Here is a 26,085-nt window from a genome sequence, read left to right as displayed (position 1 = left end):
TAGGGATAACTTCGCATCGTTGTACGCTGAGGTAGGCGGACACTGTAGGGTATATACCCGACCTGTCTGCACACGGGCTACTCGCTTAGGTGTCGGTTATCCCTTAGTGTCGAGCCGTTGGGCCTGGCTTCAAATGGGATCAACCTGTTGTTATATGTCGAGGTGGGCTAGACATAGTAGGGTTTGTACCCGAACTGTCTATGCCTCAGGCGTGAGAACTGGTTTGCCTATGCCAAAGAGGTGACTAGGACTTGTCTGCCTATGCCGAAGAGGCGAATAGGACTTTGTCAGTCCATGTCGAAGAGGCGAGTAGGACTTATCTTCCTATGCTGAGGAGGCGACTAGGACTTATCGTAGTGCCGAGGTCTTGTGTCAGCTCAGCATCATGGCCCTTGGGCTTCTGGGAGTGACTTGCATTCCTCTCCAGTTCGGTGATCCTTATTGACCAATTCAGTGATCCCGAGTAGTACCTTCTTAGGTTGCCAATGTTCAATGCTCGATGTACTTGCTTCCCTTCCAAAGTCTCGAGTTCGTACGTAATTTCCCCAAACACCCGTCTTACTCGGAAATAGGTTGTCGACGCGGAAGTGTCGCTTTATGACTTGGGCGTTATAGTACCGAGCTACTCTCTGTTGGTAGGCTGCAATCCGGATGTACGCCAGGTCTCGTACCTCTTCTACCAGGTCTAGGTTGGTACGGAGCTCGTCATCATTTGTCTCTTCGTCATAGGCCTCTAAACGTAGTGTGGGCACCTCAATTTTTGCTGGGATCACCGCTTTTGTGCCGTAAGTGAGGTTGAAAGGAGTCTCACCTGTGATAGTCTTAATGGTAGTCCGGTATGCCCAGAGGACACTAGGCAATTTGTCTACCCACAACCCCTTGGCTCGAGCTAAGTGAGCTTTCAGTCCGCAAAGTATGGCTCTGTTAGTGACTTCCGCTTGCCCATTCGCATGGGGGTGTGCCATTGAGGTGAAGTTTTGCTGAATTCCCATTTTGACACACCAATTCTGAAACTTAATATCCTCGAATTGCTTCCCATTATCGAAGATGAGTACCCGAGGTAGCCCGAAGCGACATACTATGTTCTTCCAAAAGAAATTTTGTATGTTGCAGGTTGTGATTGTTGCCAAAGGTTCAATGTCCATCTACTTCATGAAGTAGTCTACTGCTATGACTAGAAACCTCCTCTGTCCTGCCGCTGGCGGGAATGGACCAAGGATGTCGGTTCCCCACTGCGCAAAGGTCCATGGGCTAGTGAGGTATTTCAGATTGACAGAGGTCGGTGGTGGATGTTGGCATGCCTCTGACACTTGTCGCACTTCTTGATGAGCTCGAGTGCATCTGCCTTCATCGTGGGCCAGTAGTAGCCTTGCCGCAACGCCTTCTGTGCGAGAGCCCTGCCCCCCAAGTGTCCGCTGCACAAGCCTTCATGGGTATCGCGGAGTATGTACTCGGCCTTTGAGGGTCGCAAGCACCGCAAGTAGGGGAGCGTGAAGGACAGGTAATTCACGAGTGGGTCGACTGGCGCTCTACCCTTCGGGCCGTGTTGCATTCTGCAAGGAGGGTCTCGTGAAGCAGGTAACTCACGAGTGGGTCGATCCAGCTCGGTTCCGCTTGTACTACAGGAGCGACCTCTCCTGCCCCCCGAGAATCACGCGTACCTTGTGCCATTGGGGTTGGTGCCTTTATATAGTTGAGCTCTCGCGGGTTTTGCGAATCGGTTCCAAGATCTTCGTCCTGAGGGGATCCGTTTCCACTTTAATTGGGGAGTAACGTATCAATTAATAAAGTTTATCAATTCCGCCCGATCCAGGCGGGGAGAAGATTAGACCTGCCGTTACGCGGTGTGATCCCATGAGGTTCGGAGTCTACTAGAGAAACTTTCGGAGTCGTTATGTGGCAGTTCGGGTTGATAGCCCCGAGCTAACACTTCGGTTTTTTAGTTCTGAACTGTATTGAATGCCAAGGTGTCCCAATGTCGAGGTGACTCTGCGCCGAGGTGACTCTGTGCCAAGGTGACTGAGCACCTGAGCTCAAACGTTGCGAACTAGTCTTGCTAGGCTGAGTTGTCATCCCTTAGTTAGGTCGTGTCCATGTGTCCCCTTCTCGCTAGGTCACGCCAAATCACCCTTCATCAGTATTCTTTCCAAACTGAGCAAAAATGTAGAACTTCAAGGGAAAATTAAATGTATATCTGTCAAAGTCCTTCCCTGCTTCTATTACACATTTGTTGTTTGTAGATGATTGCCTTTTCTTCTATAAGGAAGAAACCACAATATTGAATGCACTTTAACAATTACTTCTTAGGCTGCGTTTGAAAACGATGCAAATGGAGTGTAAATCCTGGTTCAGGGTAAATTTGCACTTTGGTTCACTTTTGCATGTGTTTGGCAACATTACATTTATGCATTGACAAATGATAGACCAATGCATATTTACATTGATAATAAGATGTAAAAGTATATCGATAAAAAAAAGTAAATTTGCATTCAAGTGGGCTTTTGATAAAAAAAACATATGCTTTATTGGAATTCATGTTCGCATCCATTACAAATGAAAGTCTATTTGGTAAGAAAATAAATTTGTGAGTGCAAAACTAACCCAATTTTACAATTTATATGAACCATTTTATACTCTACATATTTGCATTCACACTTATTTACTTCATTTCCAAATACAGCCTAGTTGGAAGAAATGACACAGGCGAAAATAAATAAAAAATAAGAGTTCGATCCTATTTAGTGGGGGCATTCTCAACGTTGGAAGGCAGACTTAATTTCTCAAGCAGAAAGAATAACAAAGGTTAAAGTTGTGTCTCAAGCTTTGCGGGTGTATGCCATGTCCTTGCCTTGCTTCCCACGGGTTTCATTTCAGAAATGGAAGGCTTGCATGGAAATTTCTCATGAAAGGAAAATAACAGTAAGAAGGCTGGAATAAATTACCTATACTCAAAAAAGAAGGGGTCTAGGCCTAGGGAAGTTATTATGGGAAATGAATTAAGGCTCATGGGAAATCTGGAGACTTCTAATGAACTTGAGAGACTATGGGCACAAGTGATAAAATCTAAATACTTAAAAATAGAGCCAATTTTTACTCAAAAGCCTCAAATGTGTTATTTACTTTGGTGGAAACAAACATTGTTGGTAGAAAAAAATGTAAGACAAATATGACAGAATACCTGATGATCTAATTTTGATCGATGACTGCTTGAAGATGAAAATGATTGTTCCACCATTGTTTTGAAGATGGAAACTCAAACTTATATTTAGAAAGAGAACGGGGCGGAGCCCTTATTCTGTCATTTAAAAAATAAAACAAAAAAGGGTATTAAAAGACCTAATGAACTTGTTGTAGACGTGTTAGTAGGAACTTGACGCTGAAGTTGATGATGGTTGCTCCCGTGTTGAAGATAAGAAATCTAACTTATATTCAGAAAGAAAAGGGGTGAAAACCCCTGCTTTGAGTTTGGATCCAAGGAAGAATATAAAAAAACTAAGGCCCCGTTTGGTTCGCAGGAATAGGGATCTGGAATCGGAATTAGAATGGGCTATTCCGATTTCGATTGTTTGGTTGGATAGAATCGGAATCTCATTCCCATTCCTACTGGAATGACATTCCTCCATTTGAGGGAATGGTCATTCCCTGCCCCTCATTTGAGAATGAAACCCTATTCTTGCTGGTTTTAATTTTCATTCCCATTATTGTCTGAACCAAACAAACTATGAGAATAGCATTCCCATTCCGATTCCAATGAACTTTGGGGTCTGTTTGGTTTATAGTTGGAACCAAAATCATAATCCTCCGAAAATGGAATCAGAATGGTCCATTTCCATAATCTGTTTGATTTAAACATGAATGAGAGTGAGAATTAAAATTAGTAGGAATGAGATTTCATTCCTAAGGGAGGAGGGGCAGGGAATGGTCATTCCCTTAGATGGGGGAATGCCATTGCAATAAGAATGGGAATGAAATTCCGATTCTGCCCAACCAAACAGTTGGGCTATTCCGATTCCAAACCCCTATTCCTGTGAATCAAACATGGCTTTGCTTGCAATTGTGAACCAAACGGACCCTAAGTTATTAACTGATGAACCGACTATATACATGTTAGCACGAACTTGACGATGATTTCATCGATTTGTTTTGAAGTTGAAAAATTGAACTTGAAAACTCGAAGAAACAGATGTTTGGGAGGGAAAGAAAGTTTTTATGATGATTGGTTAAAATGAAGATCTACTATTATGTCATGAATACAAAGCGTGGTTGCTCCTAACACCACCATCACAGTATGTCTTGGCTGTACATGAGAAACATCTCTATTATTTGTATTTATCATTCATGGGAAGATGTTCCCAATACATGATGGAATGTATCTGTGAGATTGGAGTGTGGAATGCTCTATGAGGAGTAATCCCAATTGGATTGAAGGGGTGAGAAAGAGGAATTCACATCTCTGCCGTGTATTAAAAACATCTCTCGATGATAATACCACTCCCGATCATTGATCATCGGGAGGTTCCCAATACATGGCAGGGATGTGCTGGGGCGGAGATGTGATCTCGAGAAAGAGAGCGGGGGAGACTGTTGAGATGGTAAATTAAGATAGGTGGAAAAGGAAGAGGGGAGCGCAGAAATGAATCCAGATTTCATACCTACAACAATTCTGTCCACAATTACCCACATAACATCGCAGTCATACATTGGCAATATTTCATGGAGGTAATATCTTGTGGGCAGGGCAGGCGTGGAGGGAGCTATTGAGGGTAGGAATATCATCGGGAGATATTTTCAATACACGGCGGGAATGTCCTGTGAGATGTAGTGGGCGGCAATGTTGTGGGGTGCTGATTTGGTGTAAAAAAAAGTTATAACAAGCTCTCGGTTGAAGGAAGAGAGAAAGCCATCTGACGTGGCCAACTGACATGGCCATATAGATTTGGATCTATTAATATCCGATTTGATCGGATCAGTTTGCAGGTATACTGTGGTACGATGGAAGCCTAGAAAGCTTTGCCACCTTCTTCAGTCTCTTTACCCTTTACGCCTTGCCGCCATTTATCCTCGTGTACAATCTTTTCTCTGCTCGACGATAAATTAGGGCAAGTACTCAGGAATGGCAACAAAATTGGAGCCCCTGCTTTATCTGCAAGACAGTTTCAATTCTTTAATGGCGAAGGGGCGATTACACAGACTATTTATTTCATGAGCTTTGGAATTCTCAACACCAAAAATGTTCTTCTGTAATCTCATTAGGTCGAAGTTAGTCTCCATTTTACAGCCATGGCTGCAAGAAGAACCACAATTGGAGCTGAAGTTAGGGTTGCTTCGTTCACAAGGAAGTGTAACAAATATCCGTTTCGACACTTCCGCTCTCAATCAGTTGCTCGGCAACTCAGCAGGCTTATCTTTCATGGACGTTAGAGTTGAAAGGATGAACGTTCGATTTTCTAATTGGTCAGTTCCTGCCTTTACTATTGAGGTGCATGGCGTCGATGTGATACTAACGGTAAGGTATGGATGTTGCTCTTTGTATCCTGCAATTTGAATCGAGTTTTCGAATTCCTTTCCGCTCATGATGAGTTTGTTTATTTTTATTGGGTTTGATGGTTTTTTGGTGCCATATGAAGGAGACTGGTGGAGGAGGGACGTTTGAAACGGATGCAGAATTTGAATAATTCGTCTTCGTATGAGAAGGAGATTCTTTCTGTCATTGATCCAGAGGTTTTTGAGTTTGATTAACTTTCCTTTTGTTAATGACTCTGGATAGTATTCCTTCTCAATGCCTTATTTGTTTAATCAGCAGCTGTTAAAATACATTTTTCCTTGATGGGTCTGGGACATATGGGATAAGATGGTTAATTGGTCAGTGCCCAAAAATGGTTAGATATATACTTATAAAGGGATGTAGCTCCCTTGAAAAAGTAGGTGTTGCCATGACGCTGGCGTTTCAGATTTGTACTCGCAAAAAATAATTGAATGCTGATACAAGTAATCCGGCTAAAAGTTTTACAGGAACCCATGGCATGGAAGAGACTGGTTTTGATTCGTTTGTTCTTCTAAGGACGGGTCGAACACCAAGTCTGACTGAATGGTTTACCATCTACTTGGATGAGTTCAATGCAAGATGTGGTTCATCAATGGGATGGTCCAAACTGTAGTACCCAATTCAGAACTTGATTCCATTTACACATGTCTTCACTGGTTTTTTAGTTGAATCTAAGGGAAGAACTGCTTAATTTTAGTTTGCTTCATGAATAGTTTAGGGAATAAGGAAATATAAACTGGACTAAGGTTGACCTGGACCACAGTCTGGTGAGAGAATCAAACTTGGATTTTATGTAGGAATGGTGGTCTCTCTCCCTCTCTTATGCGTGGTCACACACACACAAACACTCATGAAAAATCACTGAAAACAAATTTATTTCCCATGATCTGGATTTGCCATTGTGTCTGACTTGCTACATATATTGTGAATTTCAGGGTACCTCTTTGCATGACATACTTGGAAGGATTTCCAGCATCAGCACAGAAAGAAATCAGCTTATGACCTCTTTGTTGAATACTATGATAAAGCATTGCAAGTTAGAAATGCATGATGTTCGTTTGCAAGTGGAATTGCCTTATACAGTTGATCAACTTGCCCTTGTGTTGAAGACAAAAGTGCTTAGTGTGGAAGCTCAGAATCAGGACAAATCTTGCTTCTTCAGGGGGCTTGCAGGTGCACTTTTTATTTCTCGAAAAGAAAACTCTTTGGTAATGAACAGCAGTGGTTTGGAGATTGAGCTGGAGAGAAAACAACATCTGAATCATGTTTTTCTTTCTAGAGATGTTTCCACTTTCATTCACCTGAATGATCTTCAACCTGTGGAATTTGATCTTTGTGTTGCTGAAATAAGTTTTACATTTTCTCCAGTTGATCTTTCTATCCTTATGGAATTTGATATACTATCTTTAAAAGAAGATAAACCTACTAGAAATGGTAGAGAGTTATGGAATATAGTTGCAAGCCGAATTGGTTATTTGACTTCAAATCCCAAGTTATCCATGTATAAGTTGGTTGATGTTGTTAAGCTATGGTTACATCATGTCTGTGCTTACAAACTTTTGCTGTCATTGGTTGGGTACTCTTCTGAAAAGGTATTCAAAGAATCTTCTACTAGAATGTCTCAGGATAAAAAGTTTTCAAGCTCGGTTAAACGCCAATGGGAGTTGGTTTGCAAGATTGAGAAGGAGCTTCCAATAGAGGCTGTTGCACGGGCACGGCGCATAGCACGTTATAGGGCAGCTTTGCATGTTCAAGATACTGAACATAGCAGCTCTGGGTCACCAGTGCGTATCTTTACCAAACTCTCGAAGAAGATTTTGTCAGTGTTGGCTATTGTTTGGAAAAAATTGTATTGCATATTCTACAAAGTGGCATATTTGGTCTTCTTTAGCTATATGCTGGATCCACATGGACACCTGGAAGTTCTTCCTGAAAACCCCTGTTCACAGTGCCATTGCAGTCTCAAGCTTGGAAAAATTTCAATCATTGTTTCCCCTGCAGCAGGTCACCACCATTTTAGTGGACAGGCAGATTCCCATATTGGCTCCTATCTGTTTGATTTACATTCATTTTGTCTTACAATTGATTCATTTTTGTTAATCTTTGCACCGTGCTACACTGGGCAGTCTCTATCTTTTTCTGTTGGAGATTTCAAAGTTGTGACCTTGACTTCATTGGGAACTCCTCTTATGAGGAGCAATTCAAGAAAAGAGATAAATAACTATTTGAAAGGACATAAAGTGGAGAGAAGTAACGAGTCTAAAGCAATTCTATGGGGTGAGCCAGCTATACATTTTCTTTCAGAAAATGTCATAACTGGTTCTGCTGGTTCTACTGGGAATGATTTTGTCATAATTTTGGAAAATTATTTAGAAGAACTGTGGTCAAATTGGAAACAAACTTGCAAGAAATTTGAAGGAACTATGAATGACCATTTGGAGAACCCTTTCCTACTATGTGAGATCAAAAGCTTTTATATGGATCCTTATCTCCATGGACCAGACTGTAGTGTTTGGAAATGTAGTTCTACTGTGGGAAAGTTGAAGCTTGATTTGGGGTATTCCTCAGTAATGTCTATTGCTCTGCTATTAAGGCAGATACAACTTGCTCTTTGTTGGGCTGGTAGCAAGGATAGGTCAAGGGGACTTTTACTTTCTCCTAACATCCTTTATGAGCTAACAGAAGTTAAATGGGGAGATCGTTACAAGTCCTATGCCAATGAACTGAAGATGTTGTTGTTTGGGGGAATCCCAGAGAAAAACATTAATGTTGGGGTAGTTATAGCTGGTCCCAACATCAGACTATCACTGAAAGAAGGCAATAGTGATTTATACCTTGCAGTTGATCTCCTTAACATTGAGCTTGCAGCTTGGCCAACTCCAAAAGCTGTTATGGAAGAATTCTCTGGCGAATCAAGACTAGATAGTGCAATACCACAGTACTGCTGGTTGAAAGAACCTCGCGTAGTAGATATGTCAAAAGCAAATTCAAATGAATTCTATGTTTCCCAAGGGAGGATTGCACTTAATTGTAGCCTGAGGATTAATAACTTAAATGTTTATCTAGAGGATTCAGAAGAAAATAAATGGCATCAAATTATTGGATTAACATCAATGACTATCCAGTTCTCATCCTACAGGTATCTGTCATGTGATTTTTTTTCCTTTGCTATTCCTTCATATTAAAAATCTGAACAATTTATAATATCCAATTTTCTTTCTTCCACTTCTATAACTATATTAAAATTCTTGGCACTATGCATTTATTGTCCATGCATGTTTATGTGATTGGAATAAACAAGCCCCCCCCCCCCGCGGCATAATTTGGCTGTCAGTGAACTCTGAAATCTGGTCCAATTATTTCGGATTCATATATTTAAATCAGCATTCATTTAATAAGTAGATCTGATGTGGATTTGATGCCATCTGATCCTGATTAAAATCTGAGTTTGATTAATTTATGTATATATGCATGTAAATATCACATATAGTTATATGAATTTTATGATCAATAAATTCAATATTTTATATTTATATAGATTTATTATATATGTATAAGTTAAAAAGTAACTGTTTTTTTTCAATTTTTCTTTATTTTAAAGACAATAAGGCAGATTAAGTGAGAAAAAGAAAGGCGTTCTTCAGGCTGGAGAGTGGAGAAGGTGTGGACATTACATAAGGAATAAGGTGGTGAGCTGGTGGGGAGGAGTGTAGGGTGGAAGGATGTGCTTGGTTCTGGTTTCTGAATAGGGAACTACAGTGAGGAATTTAAAGTCTCTGAAGAAGAAAAAAAAAACAAAATCCTTTAAGAGTTGGACAAGCTGGGTTTTAAGTCTCAGTTTGGAAAGAGTACAAATACAAATATGTACAGTACAATTATATACAAAATAATACAAAATATAAGGTTTTGCACTCTACATATTTGTATTTGTACTCCTTCCAAACGGAGCCTAAAGAGTAAAATGGTTTGCTGAAAATACAGGGCAGAAGTAGAAGGGTGGAGTTGAGGAAAGATTGGGAGATTTTCGTTAGGAGAGAAGAAATGTCGTTGAAGGAAGAAGATAACAATTCCAGATTTTTTCATAATTATGTTACAGGGAGGCATGGAGAAAATTCTATTTCAAAATTGGAGGTGAGGTAGAGAGAAGTAGAGGACCTTGAAGAGCTATCTCAGGCAATTTTAAAGTATTTCAAGGATCTATACTCAAAGGATGGGAATAGAAGGTTCAAGATAAATAACCGGGAGGGTTTGATGTTGTCGGAAGAAAAGGCAACTTGTCTAGAAAGAGAACTTGAGGAGCAAGAAATTAGGGAGGTTGTATTTAATATGGATAGGGGTAGACTATAGAGTTCCAAAGCCAGATGAATTCTCTATGTTTTTCTATCAGCTCTGTTGGGACAATTAAATAAGATCTAATGGAAGTTTTTATGGACTTCTATCAGTCTGCTATTGTGAACAAAGGAAACAATTCAACTTCATCATCATCATCATCATCCAAGGCTTATCCCAAGTATATGGGGTTGGCTAAAGGAAACAATCCAACTTTTATCTGCTTAATTCTGAAAAAAGAAGTAACTCTGGAGGTGAAAGATTTTAGACCAGTCAGTTTAGTTGGGACTATTTACAAGATTTTGGCCAGAGTTTTGGTGGGGAGATTGAAGCAAGTGTTGGAGGAAATTTTCTCATCCAATTAGTATGCTTTTATAAAAGGGCATCAAATTGTGGACAACATTTTAATAGATAATGAATGTGCAGGCGATAGATGAAAAGGGAACTCTAAAATTAGATATAAAGTGGGAAATGGGAATAGAATCAAATTTTGGACTTACCTTTGGTGGGGTGAATCTTCTTTGCTGATTCCTATCCTAGAATTTTTAGCCATTCCCAAAAAACGAAGAAGCAACTTTATCCTCTTGCCTTTCTTCCTCTACTGTCCTTATCTGGAACCTAAATCTTAAAAGAATTTTAAGAGAGGTGGAGATTGGAGGTATTGCTGATCTTCTCCAGTTCCAAAGGGGCTTTATATCTTCCTCTCCTCCCTTGACCAATGTATCTGGAAACTCCATCCTGCTTGCAAGTTCTCATCCAAATCCTATTTTATGGCTTTTGGTGGCAGGTGAGCAGACTTCGTTCTTCCCTTCTAAGAAGATTTCTTGCTCTGGCACTCCTCCTAGAGTTTGTTTCTTTGTGTGAGAAGCTTGCTCGAAGAAAGACCTTGTTCAAAAGAAGAATTGGGGTAAATTATATATTTCCCCACACATTTGTATCCTATGCCTCCTTGATGGGGAATCAGCTGAGCATCTTTTTTATTCTTTGTCAAGAAACAAGGAAAATCTGGTCCTACTTTTAAATCTTATTGGCTGCAGTTGGTTGGGTTGCTTCCGAACACATTTTGGACTTCCTTTGACAGTGGCATGGCAAAGGTCTTGGCAAGGAGAGGTAAGCTTTACTGGATTTTGGTAGTTCCAGCAGTGTTGTGAGGGGTGTGGGAAGAAAGAAACAATTGTATCTTTGGCAATAATGCTGGATCTATCAAAGATCTAATTTCCCATATTATTCATCTGTAATTTGTGGTTGCAAACTCTGAGGCTTTCAAAGGAATTTCGAAGAGTGATTTGCAAGGACTATGACCAATTATCTATTCACTTTCACTTTGAATTCAACCCTCCCTTTGAGTTTCATTAACTATATTAGAAGGGGGTGATGAAATTAAACTTGATGGAAGCACTTTAGATAACCTGGGGGTTGTTGGAATTGGGGATTCCTGGTGGGTGTCGGATCCAACCAAAGATAAATATCCTGCTCAAATTAAATATTTGTATATAGTGATGAGCAAGGTCGTCTCCACAGGGATTGGGTGGATTTATTTCCAAGTAAACGAAGTAGGGGGCTTGTAAAGATAAGGAAAATAAGATGAAATAAAAGAAAACAACAGAAAGCAAGGATCAAATTGATGGGAGATAGCTTCTGGTTGAAGGGACAAGTTCAGCTTTGACTCTTATCATTGATCATCGATGCAAGGATAAATTCATATGTTTATGAATAAATTGGTTATAGCCATTAACAAGCTCTAACAGCTAGCCTCTACTCGTATTATTCGGTAACCAAAACAAGCTCTTTGATTGCTTTTCTTATTAATAGACAGTCCTAAACAAGTTCTTAGGATTTAATCTATTAATAGCATTAAGAGGGGAGAGACCCAATTCTGGTCAGTGATCTCACAAGTTCGGACCGTTTAAACCAGATCATATACCTTCCTAACAGAAATCGAAAATTTTTCTATAATCAATTATGTTAGTTGCCACCATTTTTAAACCTACCAATCATATACGAAATTGGAGGTTCAATCGGCCATAGATTATTCTTGTTGAATGAGCAAGGGCGCCTTCTTGCTTAATCAATAAAAATAATCTTCACAGGAAATCGCAGAAAACATATGAATACCCATAAACAATGAACTGAAATAAAAATCAATTAGATCTCACAATGTTTATAGAATCAAAGCTTCCCTAACCTTTCAACCAGAAAATAAAACCTTACACACACTTCATGATGAAATCGTAGCTTCCAGATGAGAGGGGGCGAACTCTGCTTCTTCCTCCTTGGTTGCTGATTGATCTCTTCGAAGGTTGAAGCTCTCTTGGAGGATTTGATGATGCCTTGGGTGCTAGTCTGCCCCTCTTTATATAGCTTTAGGAGGAGGGGCTGTTTCCAACTCCTTTTTGGAGTTCTTTCTCAAAAATAGAAAGTCCTATTTCCTAATGATTAATTCAGGTCTAATATTATCCTTCTCTAAACAAAAATCCTTAACCAAGATGGACTCTAACTCTCTTTCTTTTTCTTTTTCTTTTTTGAAATACAGCAGGAATTTGAATCTAATAAAACTCTTTGATGATTCAGCCGAATTCTTATTCTTGCATGCTAAATTCGTATTGGGCTTTTTCAACGATTTGGGCCGCTGCAAGGCTTCTCTGTGAATTGGGCTTCTCTACGAGTTTGCTTAGACTTCGGGCCCGATTTTGACCTCGATGCAGTCCGAATCTATCAAAACTCAAAACATGAAAGTTGTAGAGTTTTTCCTTATCTTTCCAATGCATCTTGAATCATTTCAATCGGAGTCCGGATGGGAGAGTTATGCTCAAATTACCACGCGGCACCGAAACAGTGCAAAATTACCCAATTAACCTTGTTTTTCTCCTAGCGCCTCGTTTCGTGCCCTAAATCAAAACACAAGAATAGTGAGTCCAATTAGGTACTAAAGAAGTATAAAAGACTGAATATTAAGGGGTGAAAATATGATAATTTTCATTCTCATCAATTCCCACTCACAGGATTCAGGCTAACTCTCTCCAAGCCTCTGCAAAATCCTCATCCTCCCAGATTCGAACCGATGAAAACTCCAGAAAAACCGTTTGCAAGAAAGATCTCTCTCTGTAGAAACCTTCAAGCCGTGTACACGACAAATTCCTTCAGAAGTTGGTAATGCCTCCAGTGCTTCAAACACCAATGCATACAACACTTGTCTTTGTCGGAAGAAGACAAGCTCTTCCTTGCCTCGTTTAGCTTCTCACTGAAAAATGCAATCGGCTTTCCCTCCTCAGCACCTATCTTCAAACCTGACGCATCCGTCTCCACTTCAAAGAGCTTATGGGAGGGATGACAACATTTCAGTGCTTTTAGTGGCCCAATCAGGATAGTAGATTCTACGGAGGCTGAGATCATGACAGCTCTCATTGGAATCAAAGTAGCCAGAGACTTGGGTTTCTCATCCTTATCCATTGAAGGAAACTCTGCAAACACAATCAAACGGTTAGGAGAAAAGGATAATGGTCCTTGGAGACTGGCTCACTACCTGGTTGAGGCTAGAGATATCCTAGTCAGCATGAACACCAACCTGTCTTGGGTCCCTAGGGAATTGAATCTGGAGCCCATTTAGACAATTTATATAGTGATCGGACCATGCCTGTTTAATCCTTGAGAATCCTTTCTTTGTTTCTGTTCTAATGTACATCATCTCATGTACTCATTTCTTCAATGCAATAGAAGTTATCTTTTCTCAAAAAAAAAAGGATTTCGGTTAACCCAAATCTGATCATGTTCTCTCTCTCTCTCTCTCTATATATATATATATATATTGAGAAGTAACTGAAATTTCATTAAAGAAAGAACAAGTACATGAGGAGATGTACATCAGAAGAAAAAGCACACACAAAAGATTACAATGGTAGATGTCTATCACTTCCCTAATGATCCCTCCAATACCAGCAACACTCAGGTTCCCTGAGGCACTACCATCAAAATTAAGCTTTACAACTCATTCTTTGTAGTGGTGAAGACTTTGGGTAATAGAAGGAAAGCTATGGGAAGAAATCAGAAAGTTTATTGGATTCCTTTGCAATTCCTTCTATGAAACTCCTTTAAACTTCTCAGAATTTATTGTCCACCAATTGCAAAGGTATAAGAGGTGAGAGATCAAATCTTCAATGGTCTTGGCCTTGTTTTCAAAAATTCAACTATTTCTCTCTTCCCAAATTTCCCACATGACTGCATGGATTACTGTATTCCAGTAGATTGTGCCTATTGCTAAGACCACTGCCTTTTTTTTTTTGATAAGCGAGTGAAATTTTATTAAACCGGCAAATAAGAGTTACATGCAACCGGTGGAAAGGCACGGGATGTGACATTTCCTTTAAAGCTAATTACAGAATTATAAGTACAAAAGAAATTACACTGAAGCCCAAAATAAAGTATCCCGGGAAGCTCCTTGTTTTGCAAGTGAATCAGCCAATGAGTTTGCTGATCTGCCTACCCACTGAACTCTGATTTCATATTCCTTGTTAACCATTTAACCTTTTTGAGAAGATCTCTAAAACCCCAAATCACAGTGTTTGGATTCTTCAGTCAACCCACTATCACCTGGGAATCCCCTTCAATAATCAGATGCTCTATGCCTAGCTGATTTGCAAGCTGGATTCCTTGTACAGCAGCTAGTAATTCAGCCCTTAAAGAGTCTCCCACACCCGCAAGACCTGAGTACAAAGATATCACGTTACTATCTTTGTTTCTCAGCACTCCTCCTATGCCTGAAGGTCCTAGATTTCCTCGGCTACTTCCATCAAAGTTCAGCTTGATAAACTCTTTCCCTGGTGGCATCCATTCAACCCCATGTCTGTCCTTCCTGGTAGAAGTATTAGCCACTACTAACCAAATTCTCCATAGGTCATCAAAAGAGTATGCATCAAAGATCTTTAGAGTTTTCAACCACTGAATTTCCCATGTCAAAATACATTCTTTAACTTCCGAGAAGCTCTTTTCTTTTTCACAAAAGATTTTCGTGTTCCTTTCTTCCCAAACTATCCACAACAAAGCTGCTCTTATGCAACTTCCACATAATTCTCCCTCTCTTAGTGTGCCATTAAAAAATAGACGGACTAAATAACAAACTAGTATTAGATGGCAGGTTCCACCTACACTCAAACAACGTAAGAATCCAATTCCATCAAGCTGTAGCAAAGGAGCAAGAGATCAGTAAGTGGTGACAACCCTCATTCTGAGATTTACAAAGAACACACCAATTAGGGGATAAGCACCAATTAGTCTTCTCTTTTGTAGGTTTTCAAAGGTATTAATCTTACCATAATAAACTTCCCAACAAAAAACAACAATCTTTAGGGGAATGGGCCTAGTCCAAAATTCTTTAATTGGGAAATTCTGAGGTGCAGAAGTGGAACAAAGGGACTTGAAGAAAGAGGAGCAAGTGAACAAAACATTTGGGTTAGGGGTCCAAATTCTTGTATCAGGATTGAGGGGATATAAACAAATAGACTCAAGTGAAGACAATAAATCTGAAACACAAGCACTTTCATCATCACGTAAACCTCTATGGAAACCAAAATCCCAGTTTAGGGCCAAAGAAGAATCTGAGTAGGAAATAAAACTAGAAACCAACTCTTCCTTATAAAGGGAAAGAGAGTAAAGAGAGGGAAAACTGTCTTTAAGTGGTTGGTTGCGCACCCAAATGTCTTCCCAAAAAAGAACATTGTGTCTAGAATTAACATCATACCTGACCAGATTGAGAAAATGGGGTAGAATTCCATGAATGGCCTTCCAGGGTGTTGCAAGAGTCGCCCGTCGAGATACCCTGACATCCCAACCGTTATGCAAGCAGCCACAAATACTATTCACCACCTTGTGCCACAACCTCTCTCTCTTTAACGGCCATCTCCAAAGCCACTTCCCTAGTAAAGCTTCATTCTTAAAAACTAGATTTCCCAATCCTAATCCCCCTTCTTCCTTACTCCTGCTAACTATTTCCCACCTAATCAAGTGATCATTCTTCTCTTCCCCTGTTTCCCACAAGAAATCCCTCATCACCTTTTCTAGCTTCTTGGCTTCCCTTGAGGGTATCTTGAATATAGAAAGAAAATAAACCGGAAGACTAGCGAGTGTCACCTTAATCAAGGTCACTCTACCCCCTGTCAAAATGTAACTATTTTTCCAAGCAGCCAGCCTCTTTTCAAACTTTTCCACAATTGGATACCAGAACCGACTTTCTTTTGGGTTAGCTCCTAACGGAAGGGCCAAATAGGTTAAGGCCAATCAGACATGGAACACTCTAGAGAACCTGCTATAGCCTTTACCTCCCAATCTTCCAAATTGGTTCCCACCACACAAGTTTTGTCAAAGTTAATCGATAGGTTTGAAGCAGACTCAAAGAATTTAATAAGATCTTTTAGGTTCCTCACTCTCCCTAAGTCTCCCCTTTACAAAAGATGATGGTATCATCAGCAAACTGAAGATGAGTCACTGTGACATTATTCCTCCCTATCCTCCAACCTCTTATTAGCCCTTCCCTATTTGCTTTAGAAATCATTCTACTGAGCACATTTGCCACAACTGTGAACAAAAAGGGGGGAAGAGGATCTCCTTGCCTGAGCCCTCTACGTGCTGGGAAGAAGTCCTTGACCCCTCCATTAACTAGAACTGAAAATTGGCAAGATGTTATGCATCCGCTCACCCACCTACACCATCTATCCCCAAATCCACATTTCCTTAGCACTTCTAATAGAAAATCCCAATCCACTGAGTCATAGACCTTCTCCAGCTTACAAATAAAACCTTGATTGCCGGATCTCCTCATTTCCTCCACACATTCATTTTCTATAAGGATCTGATCTATAATTTGCCTATCTTGGATAAATGCACCTTGGGTTTGAGTAATGAGAGACGAAAGGACCTTTTTAATCCTTAAAGAAAGCACTTTTGCCACAATCTTATAGATGCTGGTCATGAAACTAATTGGCCTGAAATCTTTAGGGCGTTTGGCATTTGATCTCTTTGGGATGAGAGCTAAGAACATGGCATTAACTCCGCAACTAATCACATGGTTGTTTTCAAACTCCCTAAACACCTCAAACAAATCCAGGAGCCTTTGACCTGTCCATAGAAAAAACAACTTGTCTTATCTCTTCCTCTTCAAAGTCTCTTTCCAACCAAGCTGCCTCACCGACTAATAGACCTGGCCAATCTAGATCTTCCACTCTCATCCTTCTCTCCAACGGCCTACTCAAAATGGATTTAAAGTGAGTTACAAAGCAATTGGCTATCTCCTCTTGTGACTCAATTTCTACTCCTTCAACCACAACCTTGGTCACAAAATTTTTTCTCCTTTTCCCATTGGCCATAGTATGAAAGAACTTGGTATTCCCATCCCCTTCTTTTATCCATTGATGCCTAGATTTTTGCCTCCATGATATCTCTTCCCTTAATAGAACCTCTTCCAAATCCTTCTTCAACTTCCATCTCAATTATCTTTCTTGTGCACTCATGGTTCTTTGATGTTCCTTTAAATCTAAATCCTCGATTTGGGATGTTAATTTGGCTTTTAACTCTTCCAATTTCCCAATTTCTTCTCTGTTCCAATCTCTTATTTTGGATCTCAGACTTTTTAATTTCTTGTGGAATCTAACCCCTTTCCACTTAACTCCCCTAATCTCTTCTCTCCACCACTCCTTCACTTTATGCACAAAGTCCGGGTGTGTCAACCACATGTTCTTGAACCTAAAGGGTTTAGGTCCAATCCCAAAAGTTTCTTGGCCTAACTCTATAGGGCAATGATCCGAGGTAACTCTAGGCAGAGCTCTAGGCACCAAACCCCTCCAGTGTGCTTCCCAACTTGAAAGAATGGTACGATCCATCTAATGGATGCCATAAAGGTTGCGGAATGGGTGGGGCGAATTTCAAAAATTTCCTACCTTCTCCCAACTGGGAATCATATTCCCTAGATTTAGAATACAATATTCAAGGATCCTACTTGAACCATAATGAAACCAGATCTGAACCAAAAGATAAATGGGAGGAATATACCTGATCCGGAGAAGCAATATCTCCCAAAGTTGGTGTTCACGCCCAAAGAATGCACCAAGATCCGTTCCTGCTGAAGATGACACAGCTGTGGATGGAACAGAACCAGCAGGGTGCGTCCTACACACTGGATCTTTCGCAAGAACCCTCTGGAAGCACTAAACACTGAGTCTTTTTCAGTCTTTCTTGCAAGACTGATGTCAAGAACAGATTTCTTGACTTCCTATTTCTGCAAAGATCGAATCTTGCAAAGGCAGATGGCGGCAGCAGGAGGAGAACTCCAAGGGCGAAAAAGGCTGAACTGCTTTTCTTCTCTCTCTGGAGTATGAATGAGATCTAATCTCAATTCGCAGGGAGATTTCTTTTCACCAAAACCCTAGTTCGAATTCTGATGTATTTCCTCTTTTTTTTTTCCTCTTTTCTTCTTGATTAAGAAACCTCCTAATCAGGAGTTATCCCAATCCAAATCTGTATTTGGATAGGGGATTATCTTAATCCTATCTGCAGATTAAGTTAGTTTACTCCTGATCTTATCAGGAGGTTGCCAGATTCAAATCTAATATGAATTTGGTCTCCTGGAGTGGATAAGGTTAAAGGCCCAATCCTTTTACTAACATTAATCTCAGGTTCGCCCCATAGATGGGTGATCATATCAGCCCAGCTCGAAATGGGCTTTTGGCCCATTAGATGTTCAGTGTTTAACTAGTTTCCAATCTGCTGCCCAGTTGGGCTTCTTTGTATGGCGTGGGACCCAAGCATTGATCTACACACCAGCCACATGGGTTCGGCCCAGCCTTTAATACAAGGCCCAGCCGAATTCACTGAAAGACTCAGTAAACCCTTGAGCCCATCATATGGACCCTATGGGCCCAACACTTACATTAAGTGGTCCCTGGGCCAAGTCATCTTATAAAAACCCAGGGACTGTGGGCAGGTGCAAGATTAGCCCATCAGGTACTATCCTAAATGGTCTTACACTTAACCTCTCAGCCCTTAATGATCAAGCACTGCCCGACAAGAGAGGACCTCTCCCTCGGCTGCAAGGAACAGTGCCGCACTCTCCACTCACATGGATCCCGGGAATTAAAACCATTTGCAAACAATTTGAAACCGTACATATATATATAAATATATTAATTTTGCAAAACAAAAATTCCAACGATTGAAATCAACTGCCGGCAGTTTGGTTTCCATCAGGGAGAGTGCATTCCCGATCATTACCCTTTGTCCGACAAAGGGGCTGATCCTGTCACTATGATCACCCACTCAGATGAATTCTCAAACTGTCCCAACATACCTAGGTTTTGATCCCCATCTAAGGATCTCACTGATTGGCATATCAAAGACAGCCCGATCCGACACCTAGTGAAATGTCATAATCGAGTCTAGGGGTCAGGTGTAACTTTCCAATTTTGCCCATCTGTCTTCAAGGTCCAGGGCAACACTGGAAATCTGGTCCGGTTCAAGGATTCAAGTAATCCCATACTGCATGTACCTCGGGTCTTACCCTGGTGGCTGAGATAGGCCATCCCAACACTTGGTGGCACACCAGTATCAGTCTTGGCAGGATAAATCTCCCCAGACTTATCCAACGGCTGTGAACATTTAAAACTAACACGAGTCTCTGTAAGTGTCCAGTTTTAGGGTCTTACACAGAATTAAACCAAACAACATGAATCAAACATGCACTTTATTTATTTCCATTAAATAACAAAAGTACATCAAATCGGATTGAAGCTAAGGGCATACAAGACTGTCTAACACAACTTTCATTGAAGAGGAATCTATCCAGTTTTGAACAAGATGGATTCTCCTGGAAGTTGGACCAAGTGAAGCTAGCATGTAGCATAGGGAACTTCAAAGTACAACTGTTGATAAATTCATTGAATCTCCTCATGCTAGTTGTTATAGGTTGTTGGGGATTATTTGATTCATTAAGAAACTTTGTTACATTGAAATCTCCACCCAAGCACCAAGGGCCTTCCCAAAGTCCTTGAATTCCATAGAGTCTTCCCATAGTTCATTCCGCTCTCTATAATTATTGGGTCCATACACATTGGTTAATACCCAAATGAAACCATCTTCCATCATCCTGAACTTTAGTGATACAGAAAAATTACCTATCAGCTCCTCTAATGGTTCTACCACATCCTCTCTCCAAAGAGTAATTATTCTCCCAGAGGCTCCCCAAGAGGGAGTTGAGCACCAACTCACACCTCTTGCTTTCCACACACTTCTAACCCATTTTTTGTCTAGATCAGCTAGTTTGGTTTCTTGTATCAATACAATGTCAGGCCTTTCCTTCTTTAACAGATCTTTTATCACCCTCCTTTTTCTTGCACTTCCTAAACCCCTCACATTCCAGCTAATGATCTTCATCAACTCGATTGTAGAAAGATACCCTCCATACCTTCCATTTACCCCGTCCTTTCTTCTCACCACAATTACTCTCTAGGGGTTCTAGTTTTTTTGGTGTTGCCTCCAACAACTCCTCCGTCTGTTTATATTCCTCCAACAAAACACAGATTTGCTCCCAAATTCTCTCCACTTTCTCCACCTGTCTTTTTTCTAACAACGGAACTTCTTCCTCTGTTTCTAACCTCACCCTTTCAACTACTATTCCTTCACCTCTGGCCGTTATCTTCAGCTGTGATACCTGACCAGAACTCCTTCCCTCTGTTTGATTTGGTTGTTGAGGTAAACTTGGTTCAATCAAAGCCTTATCAGTCCCTACATCTGGGGGAGACTTTGGTATAGTTTCCTTTCTGGGTGTTTTCTTGTAAACCTTCAAAGAAGAATCCTGCCTCTCCAAGCCGAAACTCTTTACCTGCCTGTTTTCTGGAAAGGATTTGTTTGCAAGAATGGGTGTACCCTGATCATCCTTTAAAGTTGCTGCTAAGCTCTCTTCATCCTTGTGTGGCACATCAGTTGTTGAAATCTCTAAGTTGTCAGCCTTGTCTTCCACCTTGTTTCGCTTCTCCTCTTTTCCACCACCTTCCAACACACATATTTCTTCCTCTGGGAATAGAATAGCAGTGTTTAAGCTTTCATCTTCCCACAAGTCCTTCGAATCCTTAAAATTTACACTTCCTATGCTGATTGTGTTGTCTGTGTCTGAACCAAAGACACTTTCAGCTTCAGAAGACATCTCTGTATCCAGGTTTTCCGGGTCCCGTCTTCGAACTGATCTTGGATTGCGACGATCTTTGGAAGGTCGCGACAGGTTTTTCAAAGGAACCTACTGAAGCGAACTTGTTCTCTGGTTTGACTTCTTTGAAGCCTCAGAGGAGCTCAAAGAGGACGATGCTAGATGAATAAACTTGTCTAGCATCAGTCCATCCTCAGTCACGTGAGGTTTTAAAACCTCATGTGACAACTTAAAACACGGGCCAAATTCTGTTGGTCCATTTCCTGTTTGAGAAGGCCCACACAAATTATTAAGTCCAGCCCCACTTAACTGTTCAGTCATGTGAGGTTTTAAAACCTCATGTGACAACTTAAAACATGGGCCAAATTCTGTTGGTCCATTTCCTGTTTGAGAAGGCCCACACAAATTGTTAAATCCAGCCCCACTTAACTGCTCAGTCATGTGAGTTTTTAAAGAGCCACCCCTTTCAGCTTGACCCAACGGCTCAACCTTCTTATAAACCAGTTCAAGGTCCTTGGCCCTACTGGTTTCTCCTTTGAAATGACTGTTGTAACTTGTTTGAATTTTTGGCTCTAGAAACTAACACCTGGGCAAAAGATCTTTTTGTTGTCAGTCCCTTGTCTTGTAGCCCACGTATTTGACCTTCCTCACTGCCCCTATCTTTTGAATAGTCACAGTTTTGCTTGCCTATTTTAGGGTCCATTTGGCAAGTCTTTTTGAGAAGATCTTCTCGTAGCTCTGATAGTCAATAGACGCATTGAGCTTTTGACATAAGATCTGGGCAGCCCGAAGACCGTTTGGTTGACGTGCATCTTTCCGTGCGTCGTTTCGGGTCTTTCCGCACGAGATTAAAACGCAGAAGACGCGGGAAGCTTCCTGAAATCAGCCCAAAATGGGCTTCCTGCGTCTTTTCGGTGCCCCATCTTTTGGCGGTGAGATCTTCCGCGTGCCAAACGGGAATAGACCGATTTTCGGTCTTCCCGGCTTGTAAGCAGCTGAAAGACCAAGCAAAAAGACACGCCAAACGGGGTCTTAGTGAAACTTTCCATCTTCTTTTGAACCTCCAATCCTAGACAGCTGTGCAGGGCCTGTTCTTCCACCCGTACATCTTCTTCCTGTCTGGCCTCTAACCACAGAGAAGCTTCAATGGAGGAAGCTAACCAAACCTGTAAAGACAGTCCTTCAACCTGAAGAGTAATCTTCCTAGGTATCTCTTCTGGTTTAACTCCATTTAACAGTGGAGCAGCAGATCTTAAGTCTCCCCAGAATTCCCCCACCAAACGAGCTCCACATAACAAAGCAATGGAGACTGCAACATCATGTTTCCACAGGTGGAAAGGCAACCCAATCACCCTGACTGTCACTCCATCTTCAATGGCAAAAGGTTTTGAATTGGATGAAGGGGACCATCTATACAAATTAAAGGACTCCTTGTCCTCTTGAATGCTTAGAGCGTCAAATTCCATCATGTTTTGAAGAGGATCAAGCACTGCCTTCGTACTGTCAAAAGGGGTTAGAATAAATGTCTTTCTCAGTCCCAGCTTACTAATCAACAAATCTGCCATCTTCCTCCAATCCTTAATCTTATTTTTAGCTTCAACCACTAACATATTGTTCAAGTGATCTCTGCTGAAATTTACATTCAGTATTGGATTACTGTTTCTGTTTGCCATGGCTAAGAAGTCCTGGTTAAGAGTCATTTCCTCCATCGATGGTGAGTTTTCGACAGGTACTAGGGGTGGATTCGTGCCGAGCCGAGCCAAATAGTACCACGCTCGAGCTCGGCTTGAGTCAAAAGTTCATAAGCTCGAGCTCGACTCAGCTCGGCTTGTTTTATATTTTATAAAAATATTTATTATATATTTTATAAAAATATTTATTATATATTTTATTATAAAAATAAAAATTATATATACAAAAATTTATTTTATACCTAAAAATTAAGAATTATAATAATTATTAATTATAATATTTTATTATATATATTATTTTCTATAATTTTATTATATATATTCGAGCCGGCTCGCGAGCCTCACGAGCCGAGCTCTAGTAGGCTCAAGCTTGGCTCGTTTATTAATCGAGCCACTGAATTGGGCTCGAGCTCGGCTGAAACCGAGCCGAGTCGAGCTTTTCATGAGCCGAGCTCGAGCAGCTCGTGAAAAGCTTGGCTCGTTGCCACCCCTAACAGGTACTCCGTCCACTACTGCAGTTTCCACCATCTTCTTCATTTCTTGGTTCATTCGAACTAGAAAATTGGTCAAGATCTCAGTCACTCCTCTCCATCCTTGGCTATTTTTCCCAACAGGAAAGCAGACCATTTGTTTCCTTCTCTGTCAAAAAATTCTGAGAGAGAAATGAATAAGCCTTTGGCATTCTGTTTACTTTCCACCACATATTTCCTTCCAGACTTTGTGTCATTTTCCTTCCAGCATGTCTTCTTTCCTTTTGTTGCTGCTTCCTGCAAAAACTCCTTCAGCCATTCAAGTATCTCCAAGCCTTCCACCAGAACTGTGGCTTTCTTCAGCTCCCTTATCTTCAAGCTATGACACCCTTTGATTCTTAATTCTTCAAAGATAAAGTCTTTAGCCTCCACTTTCAGGGCTTTCTTCCACCTTGTTGCCTCCACAAAGCCCTGTGAGCTTCCCATATTTCCTTCACTTTCCATCTATTACACCATTCTTTAAAATTAGGTGAACATTCAAGAAGCGAAAAATTTCCACCTCCCCTTTTGGACATTGCCACTGCCTTTCCATTGCCAAACAAAATCAAGAATGTTCTCCGGAGCAGCCCAGTTATAACCCAAAAGTTTTAGAAATAGTTCCAATATTTCCTTGAAGCTTGACAATGTAAAAGGAGGTGATCTGTAGTTTCACCATCACTAAGACATAAGATACAAGCATGGGGGGGATAAAAGATCTTCCAAGATTCTTTTGAATCAAATCACGTGTATTTATTCTTCTCAAACAAGCTTCCCAAACAAAGAAACTAATTCTGTGCTCTTCAACTGTCAAAGCCTTAAAAAATGACTTGGAAGAGAATTTTTCGACAGAATAGAGGGTCCAGATACAATGGTCAGTGGTCAAAGGAGAGATGTAAACCTTTTTTTTTGAGCAACGGTAAGGGAGATATGTAAACCTCCATTAAGACATGAAGGAAATCTGCAGCCTAGCCAATTTCTAACTCCTTAAGGTTCTTCTAAGGTTTAAGTTAGAGAGGTTATTAGAAGTTGAAGAAATGCAGGAATAGATAGTTGCACAGAGAGGAAAAGGATAAATAAATGAGGGTAGGAATTTGCCAAAGTAGAATCACCCCACCAAAGGTTAATCCAGAACTTAGTTCTGCTCCCATTACCAACTTTGTATCTAATAAACAGAATGGCGAGAGAGAGAAGGTGGAGACTATACCTTTCCAAGAGTTGATGGCTTTTACCCAGTTCGATTGGAGCTTGCTATCCCAACCATTTGCTTCTTTCCTATATTTGCTGATGATGACTGCAGTCCAAAGGGCATTTTGTTCAATAGGGAATCTCCACAACCATTTACTGATGAGAGCAATGTTTCTTTCTTTGATGTGGCCAATTCCAAGTCCTCCAATCTCCTTGGGCTTGTTAATGTGCACCCACTTAAGTAGATGGTATCTGAGCTTCATATAGAACTTGTTCACTTGCTAATGATCAAGTTCTATTATTTTGGATAGGATTTGGATTTGAAGTTTCAATTATTGGATTGGATTCAATGTAGTCAGATCTAGTAGATTGCAAAAATATGTAGTTGCTTTGGTTTAGCCATTGAACTCTTTCTAAAACCATGGATGTTCACATTAAAGACCAAAAAGGCCTCATTTTTCTTTCAAATATTTAGGCCTTGTTTGTTTACGAAGAGGCCATTTACCCAGGTAAGTGCACTTACCCCATGTTCTTTTTTTGTTAATTTACCTAGGTAAATGAGGCTTCTCAACTTTCCCTTGTTCTTTTGCCTCACCCACTTTCTCGGGTAAGTGGTTAATTTTTCTATGTTTTGTCATTTTTACCCTTGGACCCAAGTCCATGCCTTTTGGATTATATTGTTTTAATGGGTATTTTTGACATATTATAATTTGAGCATTTACTCCCACTCAGAAAAGTTAACTTTCCCAAGTGGGAGAAGGGTAACACTTCCCCGGGGAAAACATATTTACCGTGGGTCCCACCTAAATCCTGAAAAAGAACATGGGAGAGTCAGTCAATGGGAATCACAATCCCATTGACCAACTTTCCTCCCTACTAAAATCCGCGAAATGAACAAGGCCTTATATGCTCTAACAGATTGCAAAAATAACTATAACCTACTAAATGGAGGCATTCCAGCCTAAACATCAGGATGTTTAGCATATGACACATATTCTATTCTTTGATACAATGCAATAAAGGTATTCAGTTATCTATAAAAAAAGTACCCCAAACATCTCCAAGTAATCTAATACATGCTAGTAACTATTAACCTCTATGGTAATAGGCGCTTAGCTCTGGTCATTGTGCTTGTGCATAGATATTGATATCTAATGTGGTTTCTATCATGTTAACTTCTGTTTGTTTATTTTGTCTCTCTTTGAGAAAAATTTTGATGCCAACAAGAATCAGAGCATGCAAAAGATTTTTAAGAACTATTTCCTTCTTTTTTTTGTGCTTTTGATGTTAAAGGAACTAAAAAAATCTATTACAGGGAGTATTTTCATTCATTTACAGAAGCCGGTACTGCTTTATCAATGGCTTTGTGTGGAGTGGCTACAGGAATCAGTATTTTTTCATATATAGATGAGCTGTCAATTTTCTTCCAGGTGATATGTTTTTTTTTTGTGTTCTAATCATATCTGAAAATTCCATTTTTCTGGATGACCTGCCATTTTTGTCCATTAATATCCATACAAGGTCTGGCATATTGTTATTATTTCTTCTTATGATGTGAGGCTTGGGTGCTTCTTATTCTTAACCATGCATGATCTCCTCACCCAAGCTACAGTATTGTTCAAAATTTCCCTCCATACTTCATAA

At 40.4% G+C, this 26,085-nt stretch overlaps 2 protein-coding genes across 4 annotated transcripts in view; one reads left to right on the top strand and one right to left on the bottom strand.

The window, feature by feature from the left end:
• Window positions 1-383: 383 nt before the first annotated feature.
• On the bottom strand, window positions 384-992 carry LOC148791296 (uncharacterized). The gene has a single exon (XM_088888143.1). The coding sequence runs from the start codon at window positions 990-992 to the stop codon at window positions 384-386; it is 609 nt and encodes a 202-aa protein (XP_088744269.1).
• Window positions 993-4,974: 3,982 nt separating this feature from the next.
• LOC104595825 (vacuolar protein sorting-associated protein, putative (DUF1162)) overlaps window positions 4,975-26,085 on the top strand; it is a 90,672-nt gene continuing 69,561 nt past the window's right edge. For 2 of the 3 annotated variants that reach the window (XM_010256733.3, XM_019197488.2), the window contains exons 1-4: window positions 4,975-5,511; window positions 5,628-5,721; window positions 6,481-8,684; window positions 25,757-25,871. In XM_010256733.3, coding sequence (XP_010255035.1) covers window positions 5,231-5,511; window positions 5,628-5,721; window positions 6,481-8,684; window positions 25,757-25,871 — 2,694 coding nt within the window. In that variant the 5' untranslated portion in view covers window positions 4,975-5,230. The remainder of the gene's footprint in view (window positions 5,512-5,627; window positions 5,722-6,480; window positions 8,685-25,756; window positions 25,872-26,085) is intronic. The other variant, XM_019197490.2, reaches the window with a different exon arrangement.

This window comes from Nelumbo nucifera, chromosome 5 (assembly GCF_055504915.1).
Source record: "Nelumbo nucifera cultivar China Antique chromosome 5, China Antique-T2T, whole genome shotgun sequence".
NCBI lineage: Eukaryota > Viridiplantae > Streptophyta > Magnoliopsida > Proteales > Nelumbonaceae > Nelumbo > Nelumbo nucifera.
This window is presented reverse-complemented; position numbering and strand designations above follow the sequence as displayed.

Excerpts from the sequence above, each read along its gene's own strand:
- LOC148791296 (XM_088888143.1), bottom strand. The coding sequence starts at position 992 with ATGGGAATTCAGCAAAACTTCACCTCAATGGCACACCCCCATGCGAAT.